The sequence below is a fragment of the Labrus bergylta genome, chromosome 1 (assembly GCF_963930695.1).
Source record: "Labrus bergylta chromosome 1, fLabBer1.1, whole genome shotgun sequence".
Classification (NCBI taxonomy): domain Eukaryota; kingdom Metazoa; phylum Chordata; class Actinopteri; order Labriformes; family Labridae; genus Labrus; species Labrus bergylta.
Genome location: NC_089195.1, coordinates 31,766,155 through 31,788,596, shown reverse-complemented (window position 1 = coordinate 31,788,596; position 22,442 = coordinate 31,766,155). Strand labels below are relative to the sequence as shown.

The 22,442-nt window shown below is 42.1% G+C and overlaps 1 protein-coding gene across 2 annotated transcripts; it reads right to left on the bottom strand.

The window, feature by feature from the left end:
* Positions 1–17: 17 nt before the first annotated feature.
* Positions 18–22,281, bottom strand: lcorl (ligand dependent nuclear receptor corepressor-like). Of its 2 annotated transcripts, XM_020655672.3 has the most exons (8): positions 22,165–22,281; positions 19,948–20,013; positions 17,325–17,410; positions 17,075–17,201; positions 15,319–15,543; positions 15,128–15,200; positions 1,969–7,358; positions 18–1,878 (listed from the first exon to the last, which is right to left on the bottom strand). In XM_020655672.3, the coding sequence occupies exons 1-8, from the start codon at positions 22,256–22,258 to the stop codon at positions 1,871–1,873; spliced, it is 6,069 nt and encodes a 2,022-aa protein (XP_020511328.2). In that variant the 5' UTR covers positions 22,259–22,281; the 3' UTR covers positions 18–1,870. The 2 variants fall into 2 exon arrangements, with proteins under 2 accessions (XP_020511328.2, XP_020511329.1); XM_020655673.3 differs by lacking the exons at positions 18–1,878; positions 1,969–7,358 and adding an exon at positions 8,148–14,260.
* Between the last annotated feature and the right edge of the window lie 161 nt (positions 22,282–22,442).

The window sequence follows — 22,442 nt, the reverse complement described above, 5'->3', positions numbered from 1 at the left end:
TCGTCGCACGTTTTCGGTTCATTCAAAATCTCTTTATTGTTTCAACCACAGACACCCATCTGCTGCATCTGTAATGAACAGTATAAAAACACGTAAAGAAGAAAAAATGTACAACTAAGATTTTAGCACCAGGGTTCTTCAACAGAGGGCTGATGGTGATTTATCACAAGACCGAGCCACCTCTCCTCTGTTGTTTGTGCTGACATGACAACCGTAGTGACACAACTGGAGTCAGACACACAATGCACAATACAGGTATACGTTTCGACTTACAGCTAGACATTTTGAATCTTTACAGGGCAAAAAGAAAACGGGTTTGAAATCCAGGATCAGTACTTTCCAATCCTCTGTCTAGCTTTGTCCGTCAGAAGATTGACAAAAAGCAGTAGGACTAGCTGAGCCTTTGTGGAGGTAGGCATCTTTTACTGTAACTTAAAAAAAAAAAAAAAAAAGGGGGGTGTACATTTCCCCTTTGCATTGGATTTGTAATTAATGCTAGTACATTTATAGAAATTAACACATTTAATGTTTCATTGGGGAGAACAGCAGGTGGATGTATTGCAATATTTCTCAAGATCACATTACATGGCTATGGAAAAACAAACACAAGTAACATCCCAGGCCATTGGTACTTGGGTACATCCATTTGTCTGTCAGCAATAAAATACTACATACAGATAAAATATCTGGGTTTGTATTGCACCAAATATATTCTCTATTTTTTTTTTTGTTTTGTTTTTTTTTACAGTAGGGTTTTGGTAGTGGGACGTGGGATGTGCAAAATATGGGCGAGAAATATGTAAAGTGGGATGAATAATCTCTGATGGGAGTAGTGCAAGACGTGGATCCAACACCAATATATAGAATCTGCTTTGGATGAAAACAAAGAAAACAAAGATAAATGAACTACTTTCTACGACTGCTTTCCACTTCCTTCATCGCTTAAATGTGGGATGTCTGGGCAGAAAATGTTCTCTTTTAGATATCGTATGTGTATGCTGATTACAGTTCGGTGCCAAGACTTGTGAATGTTGCTTGAAGAATACTTAAAGGGAAATAAGGACATAACAGGCGGTATCTCAATATACAAATGTGTAGTTGGGGGCCCCAAAAACTGATCATAATAAGGGTAAATACGAGGGGCTTGGTTGATTCAAAGAAAACAAACAACCTTCATTTAAAGCATTGTTTGGGACTACTGAACTGCGATACAACAGCGACAGGACCATCAAAGGTAAAACATGGCAACCAATGCTCTGCTATTAGTTCTAAAACTTTATGAAATCTAAAAAATAGAAAAATATTAAATAAAAAAATTAAACCTAAACAGTGTCAAATTAAGCTGCAATATAAATAAATATTACATTTCTGAAAGATTTTTTTAGAGCTTCCCTCTCTCTGTGACAATGACTTGCATTAATAATGTCTATTGGATTTAGTTTAACATTTACAAAAAATAAGTCATTGTTGTGGCCTTAATAATGAGGTATCTTTAAGGGGAGGTGGCATTGTCTCGATACAGTTAAGCTGTTTCTTTCCATTTAATGCAGCAAATATGAAAGGGCTCGCTGTACGAGCGTCTTCGATTAAACAGTTTGACATGATTTGATCTACTATGAACATTATTAAAGACCGAGGCAAGATGACAATAGAAAACAAAACAAAACAAAATCACACATTCTGTACATACTTATCCAAGGATAAAAATAGTGCAACATCAAGCTTTTGTTAAGTTAGACTGCTACATAACGGCTGAGTGTAAGACTGAACCATGTCGGGATGGTCAGTCCATGTGGTCAGCTCAATGTCCAAAGGCACATCTATAAACCACAGTCCCTTTTCCCAGCTCGGAGGCTGCCTCATGATTAATTTAGGTTTCTGTCAAAAGAAAGAGTGCAGGTTATTTTGTGACGCCTTGAAATCAAAATGTAATAAATTGATGTCCAACAGAAGAAGTTAGCTACTTACCGAACACAAAGTCGCACCATCTTGGCCCAGTCAGGCCCCTCATGCGCGATTGTCTCAACGTTTTCGCTGGTGGTGGAGATTGTTGATCTGTAGACTGGGCCCTAGGCAGACTTCTGTATCTGCCATTCTGCCTCCCTGTTGGCACCTTGTCCTGCTCCTGGACTAATTTGGGTGCCGAACCTGCCAGCTTACTTGTGGCGTTCCTACTCGTGCTCTGTTTTCTTTCAGTTTTCACAGCTTTGACAACTTCCACCAGTTCTCTCTGCCTTCTTGCAAAGTGGTATGCAGAAGGGGACCCGTCATCCAGTGTCACGGTGCAGGAGTCCCACTCTTCCTCGGGTGATTTATTGTCTGGAGAGTTGATTTTCCTTAAAAACACCCTGCATTCCTTGAGCTTCTCAGGACTCCAGGCTTTAGAGCACAGGTTCTGCTCCTTTCGGACATCAACGGTCTCCTGAGTTTGTCCAACAGAAGTGCTAGCAGAGCCTTCCTCTAAACAGTCAAATAATTGATTTTGAGCTGATCTGCTTGATGGATAACTTTCTGGTTGTATTCCAGACACTATGTGTCCATTTGGACCAATGGTAGCACCTTTTGGGTTTTTTCCATTCCTCTGCCTCTCTTGCCACTCCTCTCTTTTTTTCCTGGATAGGAACCTTGTTCTTGCTCTAGAAAGAGTTGCCTGATACTTTCCAAATGCTCTACTGCTCCTCCATTGGGCTCCTTGATTGGACCTTCCTTTTGCCAACCTGGGACTGAAAAGACTTCGCCTACAACTTTGTGTTGAAGGGTGGGTCTTATTTCTCCTCTTTAACCTTCTTTGAGCCCGCTGATGCTGCAGAGGACTTTTTGGCACGATTTTGGCAAATTTCTTGACATGTTTGCGGAGCCGCTCTGCCTGGGGACTGTGGCAAACGCTCGTTTTGTTGGAAGTACGAGGGAAATGCATGACTTCATAAGGATTGCGGGAGCTTGCCTTTTTAACAATAGCCAAAGACTGCGTCTCTGTGGTCTGCATGAACCAGGAGCAGAGCTGCTGCATGCTACAAGAACTGGGTTCGTCGGGAGGACAGTCGAAGAGTGTACGGACCACAGAGGAATGTTTGGACTTTCTGGTCGAAGAACTATTGCTTTTTGTGGCTATTTTAGAACTCAACGCCATGTCTTTTCCTTGATTCTCACCAGTGTCTGAAACCCAGGTGTCAGAGACGAGTCGTATCCGCCTGGCAAGCTCATGATTGGTTGTCTGTTCCTCGGCTGATGAAGCCCACCACCTTAACGTCTCTTTTGGGGAGAAGATGGAGTCCACAGATAGGGCTGCCACTCTGCCTAGGTCCTTAGAGATGCCATTCCTTCCCTGTCCAAAGCGCTTTCTTCTCTCCCCTGAAGTTTGTGTACTGCTCTGTTGCTCACCCTGTCTCCGTTCATTGCTAGCCCTGTTTAGCAGGAATTGTTTAGAGCGCCGTAGCAGAGCATTACTGTGGCTGTATGATCTAGCAGTCGAAGTGGCAACTGCATGCAGAAAGTGGATCGAGGGCTTTCTCACCCTCATGGATTGACGAACTGCTACGGACTTGATTGGCAGTTTGTCTTTACTTTCGTTTTTTGTATCTATCGCTCCCTCTGTATGACTCATTTTGCTTGCTGATTGACAATTGATTGTCCAGGGCTCTTTGGAACAATTGATTTCAGGCCTACGTACTTTCTCACGAATACGCACTTCAGGAGACTGTCTGGTATCCTTGTTGATCTGAATTTTACGTTGCCGAGGTGACACTGTAGTTACCGTGACTGAAATTCCAGATATTTTTACTTTTGCTGGTCTACCGGGTTTCCTTGATGTTGCAGAATCATCCCGCTTCTGACATTTGACTTTACTGCTGGACTGGGGCGCACACTGTTTCACAGGGCTCACGAAGTTTAGTTCCTCTGGCAAATCTGTGGAGGCTGTCTTGATACCCCCAGAGCTCGTCTTACAGTTGTGCATTAAAATCAAATCACTTTTAATATCCGCTTCTTGCCAAGCATCATGTAATTCTGTTTGCAACTGGTCAAATCCCTCAGAGACTGTCCTCTTGTTTCTCCTTGACCGTCCATACACCACTGTGATTTTTAAGTTCTTGTTTGCATTCTCTTCAGTTTCAGGTGACGTATCAGATGTACCACTTTCCATTTTAGACCCAGTTGCTGAATCTTCAGCTTTGTGCTTGCGTGGCCGACCAATCGGCCTCTTCACTCTTTGCTCAATCTGGGGTCCTAACTTCTTTGGCCGCCCAGGGCGCCTTTTTATAGGTGTAGTTTCATGGTAAGATAGTAAGTCACCTGGGGATCTTTGGCCCTCACTACAAGCAAGACGCTTAGTTGGAGTTCCTTCGCCTGATCTTCTAAAACCTAATTTAGGTGATGAAGAAGCTGACTTGGGTGAAGAAGTGGCTGATTTAGGTGGTGAACGGGCTGACTTGGGTGACGACGTGGCTGATTTGGGTGGTGAACGGGCTGACTTGGGTGACGACGTGGCTGATTTGGGTGGTGAACGGGCTGACTTGGGAGGTGAAGTGGGTGATTTGGGTGGTGAACGGGCTGACTTGGGCATTGGAGTAGCTGACTTGGGTGGTGGAGTGGCTGACTTGGGTGGTGGAGTGGCTGACTTGGGTGGTGGAGTTGCTGATTTAGGTGCTGAGCGGGCTGACTTGGGTGGCGAGCGGGCTGACTTGGGTGAAGAAGCAGATCTTGCAGATGAGGTAGCAGATTTCAGTGGTGAAGAAATATATTTTCCTCTCGACGTACCAGACTCAGCGCTCTGGCTCTTGTGTTTCTGAGCTACCCCTGACCATGAAGATTCTTCACATGGGTCAAAGGGTTCCTCTACTGGTCCACCAGAACTAGAGCCTGCTGATTTGAGACTATATCTAACTCCTTCTTCATCATTCATTGGCGATACAAACATGAGCTTTATTGGACTTGTGTATTGGGCTTGGGAGTTTATAAGGCTCTTAACACACCTAGCAGGTTTAATGGTGGAACTAGACGGCGTTTCGGGAGTTCTTAAAACTGCCTTTGAGTCCTGTTGTTTCTTTGGAGATGATCTTAGCCTTCCAAAAGGTTTGGCAGCAACATCTTCGCCATCTTTAGGATTCTTTGAGCAGTTTTCTGTGGGAGATGCATCTTGTTCAGCAGTTTGGGGTAACACCGGGTTTGTTGAAAGACAATTTAACTTATTGTCAGAGTGGTCACATTGTTTCACTGAGTGATCAGGTGAGGACTGAGAGGCTTCATCTCTTGCTTCTAACTCTATGTTCTTAGAATCTTGATCATCCATGGGGCTTGTTGTCAAATCTTCATTTTCTCTTGTTTTCAGGTTAAAGATGCTTTCAGAGAAACATGCAACAAAGAACATTTTCCTGGGCTCTGTGACATAGGAGGAGAACCGCTGCGGAGGTACAATTTGTCTTTTGGACCTTCTCGAGTCCTTAGAGTTATGCGATTGACACATCTGTCTCTCTCCAATAGGACTATGGAAATCTTGACCATTACACAAGCTTTTTTCACTGTAGGAATGTTGATCTGATGGTTCTTTGTGCTTCCTTTCCCTTCCAGCACTGCTTATCGCACGAAACTTTTTACAAGGCCTGCCACGCTGTTTAACTGAGGTTGGAGCCACTGGCATTGCCTTTGTTTGCACACCTTCAACCTTTGATCGTTGATCGCAGTATTTCCTCTTGAGCTCAGGGGCAAGTATTGGAGTGCCAGAGGAGGTACAATCGTTTTCCACAGCAGATATTTCCCTTACTTTCTCCTCTGCTTTAAAGATCTTAACTTCTTTTACAATTACTGTTTGTATCTCCTCTTTTACTTTATCCCTGTCACTTCCTGCCATTAAAAAGTTCAGTGGTCCCTTCTCAAATCTATGATCCTCGAGAGGTTCTCCATTTTCAGTTTCTTTTTTAGACTCCTTTTTAACAAGGTTTGAATCTGAAGTCTGTAATGTTGTAACAGCAACACTTTCATCCTTCAATTTTGGCCTCTTTGCTAGTGGCACCTTTTTCCTACTGTAGGACTGGTCAAGCTTGGCTAGGTCTCGTTTGATTTGTAATGTTTGCCTTCTGGTTGAAGCATCATCAGTTGGTGTTGCAATAGCAGCAAGGACTTCTTGGCGACGACGGGAGCGGGTATTAGGTGACTTTGGTTCTTTGCTATCATGGCGATTGAATAGCTCACTGAGATTGTAGTCACTAGCTCTGCCTGTGTGAAGAACTGTTGTGATGATTTCAGTCAGATGAGCGTCAGCATGAAACTGCATGTTCGGACTGGTTATGGGGGACTTGGACTGCTCCATTTCAGTGACATTAACAGCAGTGGAAACCAAAGGTCGGTCCTTTTCTATCGGTTTGATTGTCTCTAGTTTTTCACTAAAGCGGTTCACAACATCTTGCAGTAGATTCCCACTTGGGTTCTGCTCATCAAGACCACTTCTTGGGGACCAGCACTCTTGGTCCTCTTCTGTTGCTGTATCAACACCTGCTTTATGATTACTTGCGTTCACAACACCATCTTCAAGCATTAGGTCAGCTTCCGCTTCTTGTTTATGGTGAAGGAGAGAGGGTGGCCTTTCATCAGTTTTTTTATCGATGTCTGAAGGAATAGGGGATAAAGGGGGCGGAGAGGGGCTCTGCTCTCTCTTTAAAACAGGACAAGGTGGATCCCCCTCTCCTACTTCTATTGTGTTCCTGTCCTGCGTCACACAGGCATGGTTTGAATAACAGGGACAACAGTCGTTGTGTTGATTACAGCAGATCGATGCAGAAGCGCACAGTGAAGAATTTGACAAAGAAGGAGAGGATGCAAATGAACACATTTTGTTACTGATATGACCTACAGCCAGGCTGTGGCAGGAAGTGCTGTGCAGCCTCTTTGGGCATAGAACAGTGCAAGTTTCCATCTTGCAACTCTGCACACAGGAACAGCTTGAGCACAGAGAGGCTCGATTTTTACAGCCTGCTAAAGAGTAGTGGCTGATGTTACAACTAGACATGGAGTCTCCTGAATGACACATTGTGCTGCCAAGACCTTGATGTTCACAATTAATTGAAGGGGAGTACAAGCTGCTGCTGCTGTGGGATTTGCATTCACTTAAATGGACTGCATTAGGGTTGACATTATCCAGTGGGTTTACCCCACAGTGACAGCAGATAGACTGAGTTAGACATACAGGTCTGTGATTAACAAGCAGTAAGTTTTCTTGGTGTGCCAGCTTTAGTATCTGGTAGAGCAAGGAACTGTGTGATGGGCAGAGTGTTCCAAGAACGGCATCCAATACTGAGCTCCGAAGACACTTAAGCCCTCGTCCTCCCTTATCTCCAATTTCTTCTGAGAGTGACGGCGGCAGGGAGCTAGAGGAAAAAATAAAATGATTTTAAATTTTACTCATAAATAAGCCCAGTTTCAAAGAAAGAACAAAAAAATGATTTTGAAGCTTTAACACAAACTGTTATAAACTTATATGGTGGTAATTTTCTTCATTCACCACCTATTTTCACTATGACTTAAACATGCACACTTGGATGGGTTTTTGTTTTGTTTTATGTTAAGTTCTCTGTCCTGGATAAGAGAGAGCAAGTTGCTTATCACTTTCTTGCCACGATTACCTTGGTGAGGTATTGTAATGGTGCGTTCCATTTAACTCAGAACTGGGAATGACTTCACACCCGAGTTAAGGGTGTTACGATTGTGAGTCGACAACAAGTCTTACAAGCAACATGGACGCCCCCAGGAGAACTGTAAAACCTGATGATGACAGCACACTCCGTGCTAGTTTCTGTGCGAAAATAACACATGTCCACAGAACTTGCTTGATACTTTTGGTGTAATTAATTTAATTACACAAAAAGAGGACTGGGTTACTCAATAGTTACAGCTTAAATGTTGTTGATGAGCCATGTTGGATTTTAACACGGGCTACCGAAGGTTCCCCGAATTCCCACCTCGGAATTCCAACTTCTGAGATCAAATGGAACGCACCATAAGCCCAGATATAATAAAACCAGAATAAACAAGTTCAATTTCTTTGGCTGAAGTAACACTAACAAACAACAACAAAGAGAAACAAACATCCAAGTACATCCTTCAGAGACTAGACCCTAAAGGCTGTTGTACTTTTTTTTTTTAAAAAGGACAGAAAATTGATTAGAGAACTGTTTTATTGATGTTTTGCAAAAGGCAAATGATAACATTCTGCTTGAAGCAGAAGGTAGATTGTTAAAACGCCTTAACCAAAATCTTTTTTAACCAACACTTTCACTAAGAACATCTCAAAAAATCCTGTTAATGTTCAAATCAACTCAAAAATTGTTACAGCAGGTCCAGATAGTGATTTCTTAAACAATAAAATAAAGGTATTGATGTTAAAGGTCACATATTATACTTCCTTATTTGATCACACCTATAAACCCCTCTATTTCAGCCCTGCTCAGAACAGGCCGTTTCTGTACCTTTAAATGTAAATGAGCTGTGTCTGACCACGCCCCCTCTCTGGAAGGAATTGGGTGTACTCTGGCTTTCTTGCACCATGTCCTATTGTTTACGGTGAGAAGGCAGACTCAGAGGGCAGAACAAACATCTAGCTGTGGGAGTGTCACCCAACTGGGGGAGGAGTTACTGCCCTTCGTGATGTCACAAAGGGAAAATCGCCAAACTGCCTGTTTCAGCACATTTTCTGAAAAGTGGTGCAGGCAAAAGACGGAGACAATGGACTTCTCTCATCTTTGGGGGGTTTGTAGACAGACTAGAGACACATATTAGTGTTAGAAAAACATGGTAAAGTGTATTTTGCACAATATGTGACCTTTAAGAACTTTAAAATAGCTAAAGTGTTTGATAATGGAGAGTATTTCCATCAATTTAAGTGTATTTGTTGAGACTTTGTCAGGTTTCAGATGGACCAAATGCAGTAGAACATTGATTCATCATGTAATGTTGCAGTTTAATTTTATACAACCTTAATTTCTTTTTTTTAATTTTAAATCAATTATTTTATCTTAACATAAGCACTACACAACTACAATAGTCAGGGGTGTCATCTCAGGATTAAATTATATGGGCTAACATTTAAAAGTGTACATGCAGTTAACTGATACACATTTTACATTGCATCAAAGTGCTCGATTACAAAACAACATCAAACCAGTAAAATCACAGTTCTAAAGAACAATCAATAAATAAGTAAGTATGCAGCAAAAACAAAAACAATTTTTCTACAAGAATGCTTTTTTAAATCATAGTGCAATCATTGATTTATGCATAAATAGCAGATTTCTGTTAAAGTTGCTTGCCAGCAGTTCAGTTCAGTCTAAAAACACAAACAAAACTTAAATCACAATTTGAAAACAAGCCTGTGTGTGTTCCCACAATATACTGCAATAAAAACGTACACAATCAATGAAGTATCTTTTTGTATTTCTTAAGAGGTGTTCAGGCTTGTTTTTCAAACTGGTCCTTTGATATAAATAGCAGATTATTCCCAGAGTAGAGCTCAGGCTGCATTATGCTGCAGCCCCAGACACAGGCAACATGCACTGTTATGAGCAAAGACATTCAGCAGAGGAGACATCAGTGTTTGTACAACTGTAAAAGTTAAAAAGGTTAAAGTCCCGAACAATCGGATCAAAAAGCTTTGAAAAAAAATTAAATAGCTTCACAATTAGGCTTTGAACTACAAATAACACACACACACACAAAAATACAACAAGGACAAGTACTTGCACTAGGAATACACTCTTCCTTTGTGCTGGCTAAGAACATGGCAGATCTCCTGTAAATGCCACTGGTAAAATTTAAAAAAATATTTCCTTCTCCACTTAACTGGGTGGCTTTTAAAATGAACAGAAGAGAGTGAGGTGTTGTTGATAGCAATATATATTTACATGCATGTTGGATTCAGACAACATGAAGTCAGCCCCATGGTGACCGGACAGATTTAGCAAGTGAGAAGAAAAAAAGAAAATGTGGGAAAATTTCATAACGTCCCCGCAGAAACACTGGTGACTGTTTCTGATAGTGTTGTAGTCAAGACCACACTAACCAACCAAGACACACCCGGGACCCGGAGACCGAGACATTTAGGGATCAAGGCCGAGTCAAGGCCAAGACCAAGGCAAGGCGAGACCGAGACAACACAGAGACCATGAATATCGATGAAAAATCATCATCTTGTGGGGAAGGTTGCGGTCGTAACCGGGGGATAAAAATCGAATTATAAATGAATAGAAGTTATTCGTTCTTTTAGAAAGAGGCGTTTTCCTTCTACTCACAGTAATGATGTGGGAAAATATCCCATCAGTGGTGGTCTTGACTGGCCTTGATTTTAAATCCAGAGTCCGCCCAGACAAGACCGAGTGAAAATGCTTTCGATTCCGAGATGAGACCTTCAAAAAGTTGTCTCAAGACCGATATTGGTCCAGTACTACAACACTAGTTTCTGAAACTTTTTCTGCCTATCAAAATGAATTCCACGATGTATGGTGCACCATGAGGAGCCAAAAACAACTTCCATTCACGACTGTAAACATGCAGCAAAAGAGGAGCAATGCTGATGGTGCACAGTGATGATTTCTTCCTTTTTTAAGGCATTTCCGCATGTAAGACCGTCTGTATGATTCATGTATATCGCTTTTGATGCCATTGTTTGTTTACATTCTTTTTTTCCCCCATGGGAGGTCTGTACGTGACACTTCCGCAGGTCGTGAAATATGACAAGCTGTGATTTGCTTGGGAACCAACATTTTTGGTCCAACGTGGTGCCTCGTCAAGTCACAGCATGCATTAATGAATCTTAAAACTGACACAGTGACCATTAAAAAATATCATAATCTGAACCAGGCATCAAATGATGTTCCTTGAGAGACAATCCCAAGCTAGTAGAAGAGCTCACATCCCAGCAGATTCAGTATCATGAAACTGAGGAGATGAACCCATGACGCTTGGCTTTAGGCATTTAAAAGTTCAGAGGTATATATGTGGCAATGAGGTTAGAAGAAGAGAGACAAGCAGGCTGATATCACAGCAAAACAAACAGAAGTAGCTTTGCGTGGGTTACCCTGAACGGCTGCTTTGGTAGTAGCACTGTTTATGGAGAGAGGCTCGTGAGTGCAGAAGCAACATTTAGCATTTCACCACACACAAATGAAGAAGCTGATGAGCTGTGTACTGAACTGAGTCAGTATCACTCTGTCAAACTTAGAACTTAAAAACTACGACTACTACTAACCTTCAGTGATCAACACAATCAACCATCATCATATTTAACCTTCATCGTTGATTAAGGTTTCTAGAGATAAGCTTCTTTGTTGTTGGTCCACGTCTTTGTGCCGAACAAACAGCTGAGTAAAGTTTAAAGCAGCAGTCATGTAATGAGGTTTACAGTAATACAGCTACAGTAGCAATATATGTAAATATCTGATCATTAAAAAGAACATCTGTCACAAACACTACACGTACACAAGACATACACTTCCCAAGCTTATCAGTGTGCATTTTTTTTTTTTTTAAAACATGCTGAAAAGTTGCATTCCAACGACACTTGAAAAACAGTAAGACTAGCTTTGCACAAATAAAAGGAAAACTGTGTCGACACAAAATGGCTTTGTCAAACTAATCTCTTCAACAAAAGGATCATGAAGCTGAAGCCACCACAGCAGTTCACACTGTACAATCTACCTGTTTAAAGAGGTGTATACTCAAAGCTAAGAGTTTTTAATCTGTTCTAATGGCTGTAAGTCACTTCAGGGTAAAATACCCAGAGACAGAGATCGAAAGCTGCAAAATGACAATCATCAATGCTCCATCAACAAGGAGCGTTAAGAATTAAGTCAAACCTGAATAACCTAATAATCAAACAGCTGGCAAACATGAGAGTCACACTTTTTTTTTTCCTCCTTAGCTCTAAGAGGTCCACAACTGTTTTTTCCTCGCACTTGATCCTGGGTTCCCTCGTGTGTAACAATCAATGTCATTTTTTTTTGTCCTTGAAAATGAAAATATAAACATTAAAACAAATGACTTCCTGAAGGTCTTTAAGGATAATGCTGGTGTTATTTTAACCTCTGATTACCAAATCAGAACAAAAGGACTTCCTCATTAAAGGCTTTATATGTGATTTTTCACACTTAGATTAATAGAAATCATGTATATCCTCTGAAAATAACTCTGTGAGTCATGACTGTCTACAATGGGTGTAACACCCGAGTCCCACTGTCTGTGATGTTTTCAGAGTTTTCAGAGTCCTATCTTCACTTTGTTTACATCGCCAGGATGGCGGCTGACTCCTCCCCTCGAGTATAAAAGTTGTTTAATTGAGGGACTAGAGAAAAGAAGAATAACATACTGTACTCACTGCTTAACTGTGTTTCTAGATCACGCTCATTTCAGGTAAATTTACATGCAGTGTGAAGATACCAGCATAATAAAGATCACTAGCATTAGCATGCTAACACAACAATGCAGCGCAAGTTGTCGCATATAAAGCCTTTAAAGAATTGTCTCTTCAGCTACTGACTTATAACTTATGTACAACTGTAAAGATCTTCGGAAATGTACCGTTCATAAAAATAAAAATGAACTGGGACACTAATGGGGCTAATAGGAATGATTAAAAAGTAGCTGACTAACTCAATCAAATATATAGACGCACATCTTTAAAAGATTTTGTGCAGTCCAGATGCTTTTGTAAAAAAAAAAAAAAAAAAAAAACAATCACTGAGAATTTCAGTTTGTCAGGCTTTGGCCCCCACAAATATTACATGTCAGTAGGATGAAAATCTACTTGTAGTCGTGGTATTTTAACGGTATTTTTTTGATAAGAGTAAACAGATTATAGAATGCAAGCTGTATCCTTGAAGATCTTTAAGCTTTGGTGATTAAAAAAACAGAAACTATGAGGCGTTTGAGAACAGCAGACAGTGGACACAAGCTCCACTAAGCAACGAGCACCACTGCTTCTTCAAACAAAAAACGCTTTACCTCTCAGTCTCCTTGATTGAAGCCCAGGACCAAACTCGAGAAAATCAGCTAAAAAATAGTATGACCATCACATTTCAGACACACAGTTAAAAGACCTGAATATTGATTTCCATATATTTTGTAAAGGCATGTGTTGTGTGTTTGAACAAGCGTCTCCAGGAAACATCTATCTTGTAAGAGGTGATGAGTTCAAGTGTTGAGGAGTTTCAAGAGGCGAGTCTTGGTCTAGAACCTCTTTAAGTCAGCAGCTGAGGCAAGAGTCCCTGAGTTAGTGGAACTGGTCGTTGTACCAGAACCAGACGAGTTGGAGGAAAAATAATTAGCAGATTTCTTCTTCGGAGGGTTCTTCAGCGTCCCAGTACGCTCTTTGACTTTGTATTCCAGTGTGCTATGGGGCACCCCATAAACCCCCTGGGCCTTTGAAACGCTCATGCGACCTCCCATCACCATGGTGATGGCCTCTTCTAGAAGGTCGTGGTCGTACTGGCGGTATCTCCCACGTTTCTTTCTTGGTTGCTTGTCTTTATCCCGGCCGCCTGCCCCGTCTTCTGATTCATCCATTGAGGACCGTCGTCCCAGGCGATGAGGCGACTGGTTGGCAAAGCCCGCACAGCCATGTGGTAAGAAAGGAGGTCTGAGCTTGAAGAGAGAAGAAGGTCGAGCAGTCGCTGAACTGGCAGTGCCCTCCGTTGATGAGGTACGTTGGTGTAGGTTTTCAGCCGCGCTGGAATTCTCAACTGGGTTTGACCTTTTATGGTCGGACACGGAGCGGACCTGAGGAATACGTAAGGGCGTGGGCGGCTCCAGACTGGGAGTGGGACTTGGTGGTGGCTGGAGGGCGTCCCTGAGCTGGGGAAAAGATTGCGTGAGGGCTTTCTGTAGACCACTTGGTTGAAAGAAGCTAACAGAGGACAAAGGAGAACTCAAGTCTCCGTTCTCCTCTACAGCTCCTCCAATTTCTGCCCGCTCCGCCCAGGCCGCCACTTTCTGCAGGACAAGACGGGCTTCACCACCCAGCATGGACGACATCACATTGTACGATGTCACTTCATCCCTGAAATCTTTGCTTCCTGGTGCTATTTGATGAAGCGCCCCGCTCTTTCCCTCAGCCCAGCCGTTGAGACCCTGCCTCAGGGTGTGAAGGGGTATTCCATAAAGCAAGGCAGCGCGCTGCTCCAGCAGCCTCCCTGAGCGTATGTCCTTCAACGCCTTGGACAGCAACCCCTCTGACAGCTCCAAGCTCCTCTCAATGTACTCTTCTTTCTGCCTGCGCTGCCTCCTAGGGATGGGAGGACCAAACAGCAGGGTCAGGATGGAGGTGATGGAGGGTTTTGAATTTGGCAAAGGGGACAGGGGGAGAGTGCAGAGCGAGGGGGTCCACTCCTTTATGCCTTGTGTTGGTAACATCACTGCGACTGTTCTGTTTCATGTCTGTCTGTTCTCAGTCTGTTTTTCTGGGCCCTCACACACACTGCTGCTGTGTGTCTCTCACGCACACATTCTTTGTATGTTGCAAAGCCTCTTCACGTCCAGGTGGGACAGTCTGTGAATGGCTGGGGGTTACTTTGGCGCTCACACACAACTCCTGTAGTTCTGTGATATCCTTTAGTGAGAGTCCTACATGCTTGGAGGTTGAATAATCAAACTCATCATAACTGGAGTAACAGAAGGGAGGTAAAATCATTGTTGTGAGTAATGCAATGTTCTCCTCAACGTACACTCCTGAGCTGTTTGCAAAATGTTATAATGCGCTGCCATTGCTGTGACGTTACCGCTCAAGAGATAAAAGAGTCAACCCCACAGAACCAAAACACCAAACACAAGCTAGCTTTCTGTATGACTTAACAATGAACTGACCCTCATCACTGCCAAACAAAAGGAGTATTGGTAACATTCAGGCCATGAAGGCATTCATTAGTTGACTTGAATAAGACAATGCTGGTAAAAAACTGACGACTTCCCAACATGCAAAATCGTTTTTTTCAGACATTTTCTGCTTTTACAAAAATGCCGATGTCATGTAGATAAAGTATTGTATTTATAAAGAAACAATTGGCAATGGTTGGGCTTCATATGTGTTGCAACAAGGCAAGAAACCAATACGATTTACAGATAGTCAATCCAAGAATGAAAAAAGAAATCATACCCTGAGGACTTGTGATCGGACGATGAAGCTGCTGAGCAGACAGAGTTCCTTTTGGAGAGGTCGAGCACACCATCTGTGACCAGAAAAATACCATTTCGACAGGTGAGGTTTTGAACTTATAGACTAAAACCTACAGAAACTGAAGGAATTGAAAAGGTTTGAAAATGTAATCTGTTTCATGTGTCCCCTACCTGGTTCACACTCACTTTCTTTCTCCTCCAGGGTCCGGCTCACTGTGAGGTCCAGAGGGGCATCTGTGGTTTCTGACAAAGGTGATGAGGTCCTTGTTATAACACCATTTGTATTAGTGTGGAGCAGGCACTTGGACGTGTACTCCTTGGCAAACTGATGTATCATTTTCTTCATTAGCTCCTGGGCAACCAGAGGGATGTTGGGGTCACAGCCGATGGACACATCTAATGGAGGAGGCAGAGTTAGAAAAAAAGGGGATTCCACTGATATCAGTATTCATTTTACAGAACAAAAAAAAAAAAGAGACTAAATTAGTGGGAATTTTGGGTAGAGATGCACCAACTGAGAATATCAGGCATGATACCGATGTTTGAAAGAACAATTTAGCCGATTGCAGATTGTTTGTTTCATGACTTCTTTTGTTGTAAGACTCCCACAATGCCGACATTTTCTCTCATGTTTGACATTGAAAACAAGTCAGAGTTTGTTCAACAGGGGACTTAATATACCCAATAAAAAAAACATTTTCTATGAATCATTAGTTAGGTGTACTAGATGCCAGAATAAATTGATTTGGCACAACAAATAAAGTTGGCTACTGACATCATTTTCATGCCACATTTGTCTGTCAGCAGGACCAATATTGTCCGATACCAAAGTTTGATCGATGCACCCCTAATTCTGTGTCTTCAAAAATAGGTCTTTGTTCGGTTACTGGCTGTAACTCCAGTTCAATACATATGTGTGTAGCCCTCCAACGGGCTAAGCTAATGGTTTTGTTACCCATTCTGTTATTGAAATGATGCAGCTTTTCCTATTACAGTCAGTTGTACTAATTAAAGGGAGAGGGGGGGTTTAGTTTTATCTAAATAATTGCTCTTCGTATTTATTTTGCTTCCGAGCCAGCTATCACCTTAAAGGAGTAAAACGTAACTAAAACACTGAAGAGAGCCCCCTCCCCCCGCCCCCTCCTCTCTAGAGACGATTCTCATGCAGGTCACCATGTGGTGGACTCTGAAGCTTCAGTGTTTATCCAGCTCTGCATGGGTCTGTAAACCTTTCTGTGTTCTAACCTCTCTCCATTTTTCAAAAGCATCTCCAATATTGATCCTAGTTTGAGCACGTTTCTGCTCGTGGAGCTTATTAGAAACATGCAGAGGCTTTTTAGGTCGGGTACAATCACTTCTATCTGAACCACTTCTCTTGACCCGCTTCCATCACTGCAACACCTGTTGACCTGATAACTGCTCTCATATCTGACAAACCTATGGGGCGTCCAAAACGGCTGTGTGGGGGGGTCGCCTTAAAAGCGCCTACCTTCTCTGGTCCAAACAAATCCAGAGCATTCAGGAGCAGAATCTAAAGTTAGAAGGAGGACATACTGGCTGCTGCATTGTTGTCAGAGAAGCCAGCACTTCAACAGAGCATGTTTCCTTAATGTCTGATCATAGAGTAAGGTCACTTTATCATCTCAGTCAGTAGATATCTTACTGACTGGTCCTTTAACTGGTGAATCTGCAGGAAACACTGAAAGGTATCCAGTATTCAAAACCACAATAACACACTTAATGAAGTAGTTTCATGTTAGATATTGGATATCTCTTCAAAACTCTTTAACAGACACTGATTGTTGGTTGAGTGTCTGCAGAATAATTAAGCAATCTGAAGCCTTCAAAGACTTTTTATCCACACTGATACATGGATGCACTAATATGCTCCACTTTAAAGACTGACACCTGACATCCTCTGACTCACCTTTCTTGTGAAACACAGCTTGGAGGAACTTGTAGGCTGATTGGTTGCTCTCAGAGATGGTTGGAGCCTGACAGGGAGAGTAGTCAGAGGGGGAGGAGAGGGGGGATGTGGCACCAGGTACTTGATCCTACAAGAAAATATAAAAAAAAAAGTTTAATTCACTTTTGATGGAAAACTAAACATTATAAAACAGTCTATCTTGAAGGAAAATTAAACTGGCTGAAACTGTTGTTTGTTGATTTGTATTTACATTTTTATCCAGGGGAAGGTTGCAGAATGAACACTGGGAGCAGTTTGCATCTGAGGACCAGTCATCCACCTCTTCAGGTTCACAGTCTGTAAGATAAACATCACAAAACAGACACAACATGAATAAATGAACAGCCGTCTCCTACTGTGGTCACAAAGCAGACTTTTATATATATCACAAAAGGCTTTCCAAAATTCATCATCACAACAGTTTTAGGCTGAGAGACAATTTTTTTTTTTTTAATCCATCCGTCCAACCATTATCTATACGCATTTTCCTGTTCAGGGTCGTGGGGGGCTGGAACCCGATCCCAGCTGTCATTGTGCGAGAGGCGGGGTTACACCCTGGACTGTTTGCCAGTCAATCACAGGGCTGAACTTTTTTTTTTAAACACAGCTGAGAAATTCTATAATGTTATGGATTCAGTGTTTCCCCACACATAAATGATACTCGGGCGGGCCACCCAAGTATATATTTCTCGACCTTTTTATCCAAAAAATTAAAAACTGAGAAAGAGTCAGCTGGTACGTCCCCACCATTAACGCATCGATTGAGGTGGGACGTTTTATGTTAAAACAGAAGCTCCTTTGATTGAATATTTTTCTACCTTAATCAGAAAACAGTGTCTATGTGCACTGGTGTTTAATGTTATACTACTCATTTGGGGAAAAACTGTCTCGCTGTGCAAATTAGCCTTAGTGAAAAAAAAGTGTCTAACAGTCGAGTGTCTAATCTCGACTGTGTGGAGCAAAAACAGATTGTGATCTGCTGATACTCTGTGGTAACTGCGCTGCAGTACTTAGAAGAGATGTCACGCCCAAACTTCCCAGTGATTAGGAAAACAAGTCCACCTCTGTATGATTTTAAAAAGAAAGTATCAGCGTAATAAGTCTGTAAATACGACTTTGACATTGCTATTGTTGTGAATTAGACCTCGAGACAGAGCAGAAAGAGGGAGCAGATGATGTGCAATGTTAAGAAGCAATTAGCTGCCACAATAATCACGCTCGTAAGGATGATCGTTATGCTACACGTCATTAACATAAAAATTCATATTTAATAAGATTTGATTTATTTTCCATGACTAGCTGCCCATTGATGAACACTTCTTGAAACACACTTTGTGGAGTGTAGCTGTTCAGTAAAACATGACAAGACCATGCACATAGATGTCATCCAAACAGGAAACTCTAAAGAGGGAAAATGTCATGGCGGCTCGGTCTCTCTCACACTTGATTAGCTTCATGTCTAGCGGTACTTGATCTCCAGATGATACTTAGGAATGTCTTAAGAAAACAGATTGTGTTGAGGAAGCTGTTTGTGACTAAACTAAAGGTCGTCTGTGACGCTGAAAGCTCGAGTAGTGAGGAGCTGATGTTATTTTCTGTGACAGGTTTATTACTTTAAATTAGCTTGATTCAGAGCATTGAAAAAGTTATAAACGAGAAAAGTAGTCGGCAGTATTTTTTCACTGAAGTGGTCTGACTTTGTCTTGTGTGTTTGATCCTAATCCAGGGGCCAGGAAACAGGAGTTCTGCTCGTGCTCGCTTTGGTTGACTGCTCCAGTTAAATACCATGTTGACCTCTCTGAATATCAGGAATGTTAGTGGTGATAAAAAAGGTATATTTCATGTTATGGGAGTTAATCTTTTACGGATAAGTGCCGAAAGAGGGTCCCAAAAAATAAAATCCGATTTTTGAGTCATACAGTGAATTTCTAAATCGGGTTTAATGTAAGCCTGATTGCACGTCGGAAGTCATGCAGTGTACAGTGGGGCACACGGCCCAATCAGCTGCTCCCCAATAGTCGGATGATTTCCTTGCATGTTTGAAACTTTGGTCGTACGACTGCACGCACTCATACAGTGACCATCAACTTCCACACTCTGTACGCGCCACAGTCCGTCAGCACCTAGGACAGACCGCTGCGCTCCCTGTCGCACGGAGTATGTGGGACTTAGCAGTGAGCGCAGAGCCATGAGGCGATTCCCCCTGCACAAACGGCATCTGAAATCACCACGGCAACAGAAGGCGTGGCCATTCGACGCATCTTCTTATTTGTTATAATTTAGCTGCTAGTTAGCTTGTTATCATTGTTGATGCTGAACGTGTGTGCGAGAGCGTTTTTGCCTGTTCGTTTGAAAACTGAACTACACAGAGATCTGACTTTAAACTCCGCCTGTGGGAGTTTTCAAAGGAAACTTTCTCATACAGTGTGAGCTTTCAGGCCGTTCCTGACAATCGGGCACGGTCCTGAAAGCAGACAAATCGCGAGCTTTGGTGCATCGTAAAGGATTCAGCCGCTCAGTGAGAGTTGACATTGACATGTCAGCCACTAGTTTCATACAATAGAACAGCTAACGCCTGGCTTTAATGTGATATATAAAATAGATGTGTGCGTTGACTTAATCCCTCATAAACCCTCCTGCTGCCATGAATACCTAACCTGAAGTGCACCAATTTAAGGCAGTAAATATGTTAAAATAAAACCACCTTTTGCCTACATTAGAGCAGAAAAGTAATATGTCTGTGCAGTATTTTGAAGTATTAACATCTTTGAAATAGATTTACGCTTAGCCCAGAATGATGTGGACTGACTTTAAATAAACACAGAAAAACCCACCATCGAATAAATTAAGATCCCTCAGCAGCAATGGTCCATAGACTCCCTCCAGAATGCTTTCAAACCCTGCAGGACAAATCAGAAACAACATGTCAATCACTTAGATAATCAAAAGATATGCATGTGTGATTAACCCGTATGCTGGGCTGATATGTGCCCAGCACATTCCACGCTCGACCAGTTTGACTGTAACATGAAACTTGACGAGATACGTCCCTAAATATAGCGTGCTGACAAGTGAAAGCTGACACACGAGACCTCATTTCGCTTAATATCATGTTCTTCATTTAAGATGTGGAAAATTCAAATCAAATGTTTGCATTACGACAGCACTGTGGCTTTCTGAGGTCTGGACACCTTGAGAGAAAACAACGTGTCACCTGAGGAATCAGTGTACAATATTTTACAACATAAGGCAACCCGGTCTAGGATTATATGTTAAACCACCAATCCTGCTTTATAACTGTACCACTGTAGAGATTATTTACACCAGGAATGTACCGTTCATATCACCCTTGAGGTGAGAAACCAAAATGTCTCATTTTCTAGTTTAGGTGTTTATTCTAGCAGCACTTCTTTTTTTTTTTGTCTGTTGTCTCTCAGAGCTTAATCCAAAGGTGACTGTATTTAGTTGAAGATCTTGATCATATCTTCAACTAAATACAATGCTCTTTGTATTAAGCTTAGATTTTCCATGACCTGGATAACTGAGAACCTACATAGACATACTACTTTCTAATTTTAGTATTCTTGTATTGTTTTCTGTCCATCATTGTCTAAATTTGAAAAAAAAAGCAACTAAAATATATATTTTTAAATGGTGTTTATGATTCGTGCATGTCCATTGAGTACTTCAATTTAGTTTAGATATTCTTAGATCGACGTCACTGTGAGGAAATGCTATAAACAAAACAACCTATCTTTGGTTGAGACAGCATTATATCGCCGGTGTTATGCCGAGAATTGCATGCACCTCGCCTAACAATGCAAAATATGACAGGCACAAATCCTACATTGCCGAATAATGCATCCACCCTTAATTTCACTCTACAGACACTTCAGAGTCAAACATTGTTTGCAGGTCATATTTACAAAAGCTAATTAAAAAAGCGTCTTCTGTCGAGCCTTGAGAATAAGAAGGGCACTAACCATTAATCAAGTATAAACTACACGTACTTTGTCATCTCAGAAACAAGATTTATACCGTTTTTTAATACTTCCGCGAGGTGCATGCAATTCTTGGCAGGGACGCATTTCTAGTCATAACACCGGTGTTACGCGGAGAAATGTTGACAGTGTTTGGCTGAAGTAGCTCGCAGAATAAAACACGTCAGCATCATATTTTTTTTAAGGGTGGATGCCAAATTCAGCAGTGTATAAATTGTGTCATGACATATTTTTGCATTGTCCTGCGAGGTGCTTTCAATTATCGGCCGGGGTGCCTTTTTCGGCATAACACCGGTGTTACGCGGAGAAATGCTAACAGTGTTATGACTCTGACGCGGCTAGCAGAATATTGGATGCAAAAAAAAAAAAGAAAAGAAAACGGCACCACAATCTTTTAAGGGTGGGTGCAAAACGTCAGCAGTGTGGAAACGGTGTCTTACATATATATATTTTTTTTGCATTGTCCTGCGAGGTGCATGCGATTCTCGACAGGGATGCAATTGTCGACATAACACCGGTGTTATGCAGCAACAAACACCACTGCTAAAAAAAAAAGAAAACGCTACGAGGAAAGCAGTCACTCGAGATCGTTGATATATAAGCTTTTCTCGTGTTGCACTGACATTAGCTGCCCTAACGTAGCAACAAGCCCCCTCCCCCAAATAACACCAGCAGCAGCAGCAGCAGCGCTACAGTTAGCATAGCTAGTTAGCATGGCATTAGCGCAGCAAACCAAAACGTCAATAAACAAATCACGCTAACGTTACAGCTGCCCCTCAGTCACACGTTAAATGTGTGTTCGTGTTAAATCCATGACATCGTCCACATCACATGCAAATTCTGCAAAGAGCTAGCTCCTGGATTAGCACGCTAGCTCGGAGGGACAAAGAAAGGAGTCAGCTGGTAAATATTAGCACTAGCTAGCTAGCATAGCATAGCTCCGGTTAGCCCCCCTCTCCCTCTCGCTCTCTTGTTACCGGGCGGCTCATCTCCGGTCGTCGGTGATTCTTTCAATATAAAATAAAACACGAAGCTGCACGTGGTTCGTACCAACGCAGTGTATCAGTTTGTGTCGCCAAGAATCAAGTTCCCGCCGAAACCCTTTCCTTTCTGCAGAGCATCTGGGGCACTGCACGGTCGCCATTCTTCCTCCCCCCTCTCTCTCTCCTCTCTCGCTCTGTCTCTCTCTCTCCTGTCTCCCTCTCTCTCTCTCTCCTCTCTCGCTCTCTCTCTCTCTCTCTCTCTCTCTCTCTCTCTCTCTCTCTCTGTGATATAAATTCATTATCGCCGTCTGCTGGAGTGGAGGGTGAACATGATCGTGACAGCAA

Coding starts and splice junctions, on each gene's coding strand:
- lcorl (XM_020655672.3), bottom strand. CDS start 22,258: ATGGCGACCGTGCAGTGCCCCAGATGCTCTGCAGAAAGGAAAGGGTTT. Junction 15,544..17,074: donor AGCTGTGTTTCACAAGAAAG/GTGAGTCAGAGG, acceptor CTCCTCCATTAG/ATGTGTCCATCGGCTGTGAC. Junction 15,201..15,318: donor AGAAAGTGAGTGTGAACCAG/GTAGGGGACACA, acceptor TTCTGGTCACAG/ATGGTGTGCTCGACCTCTCC.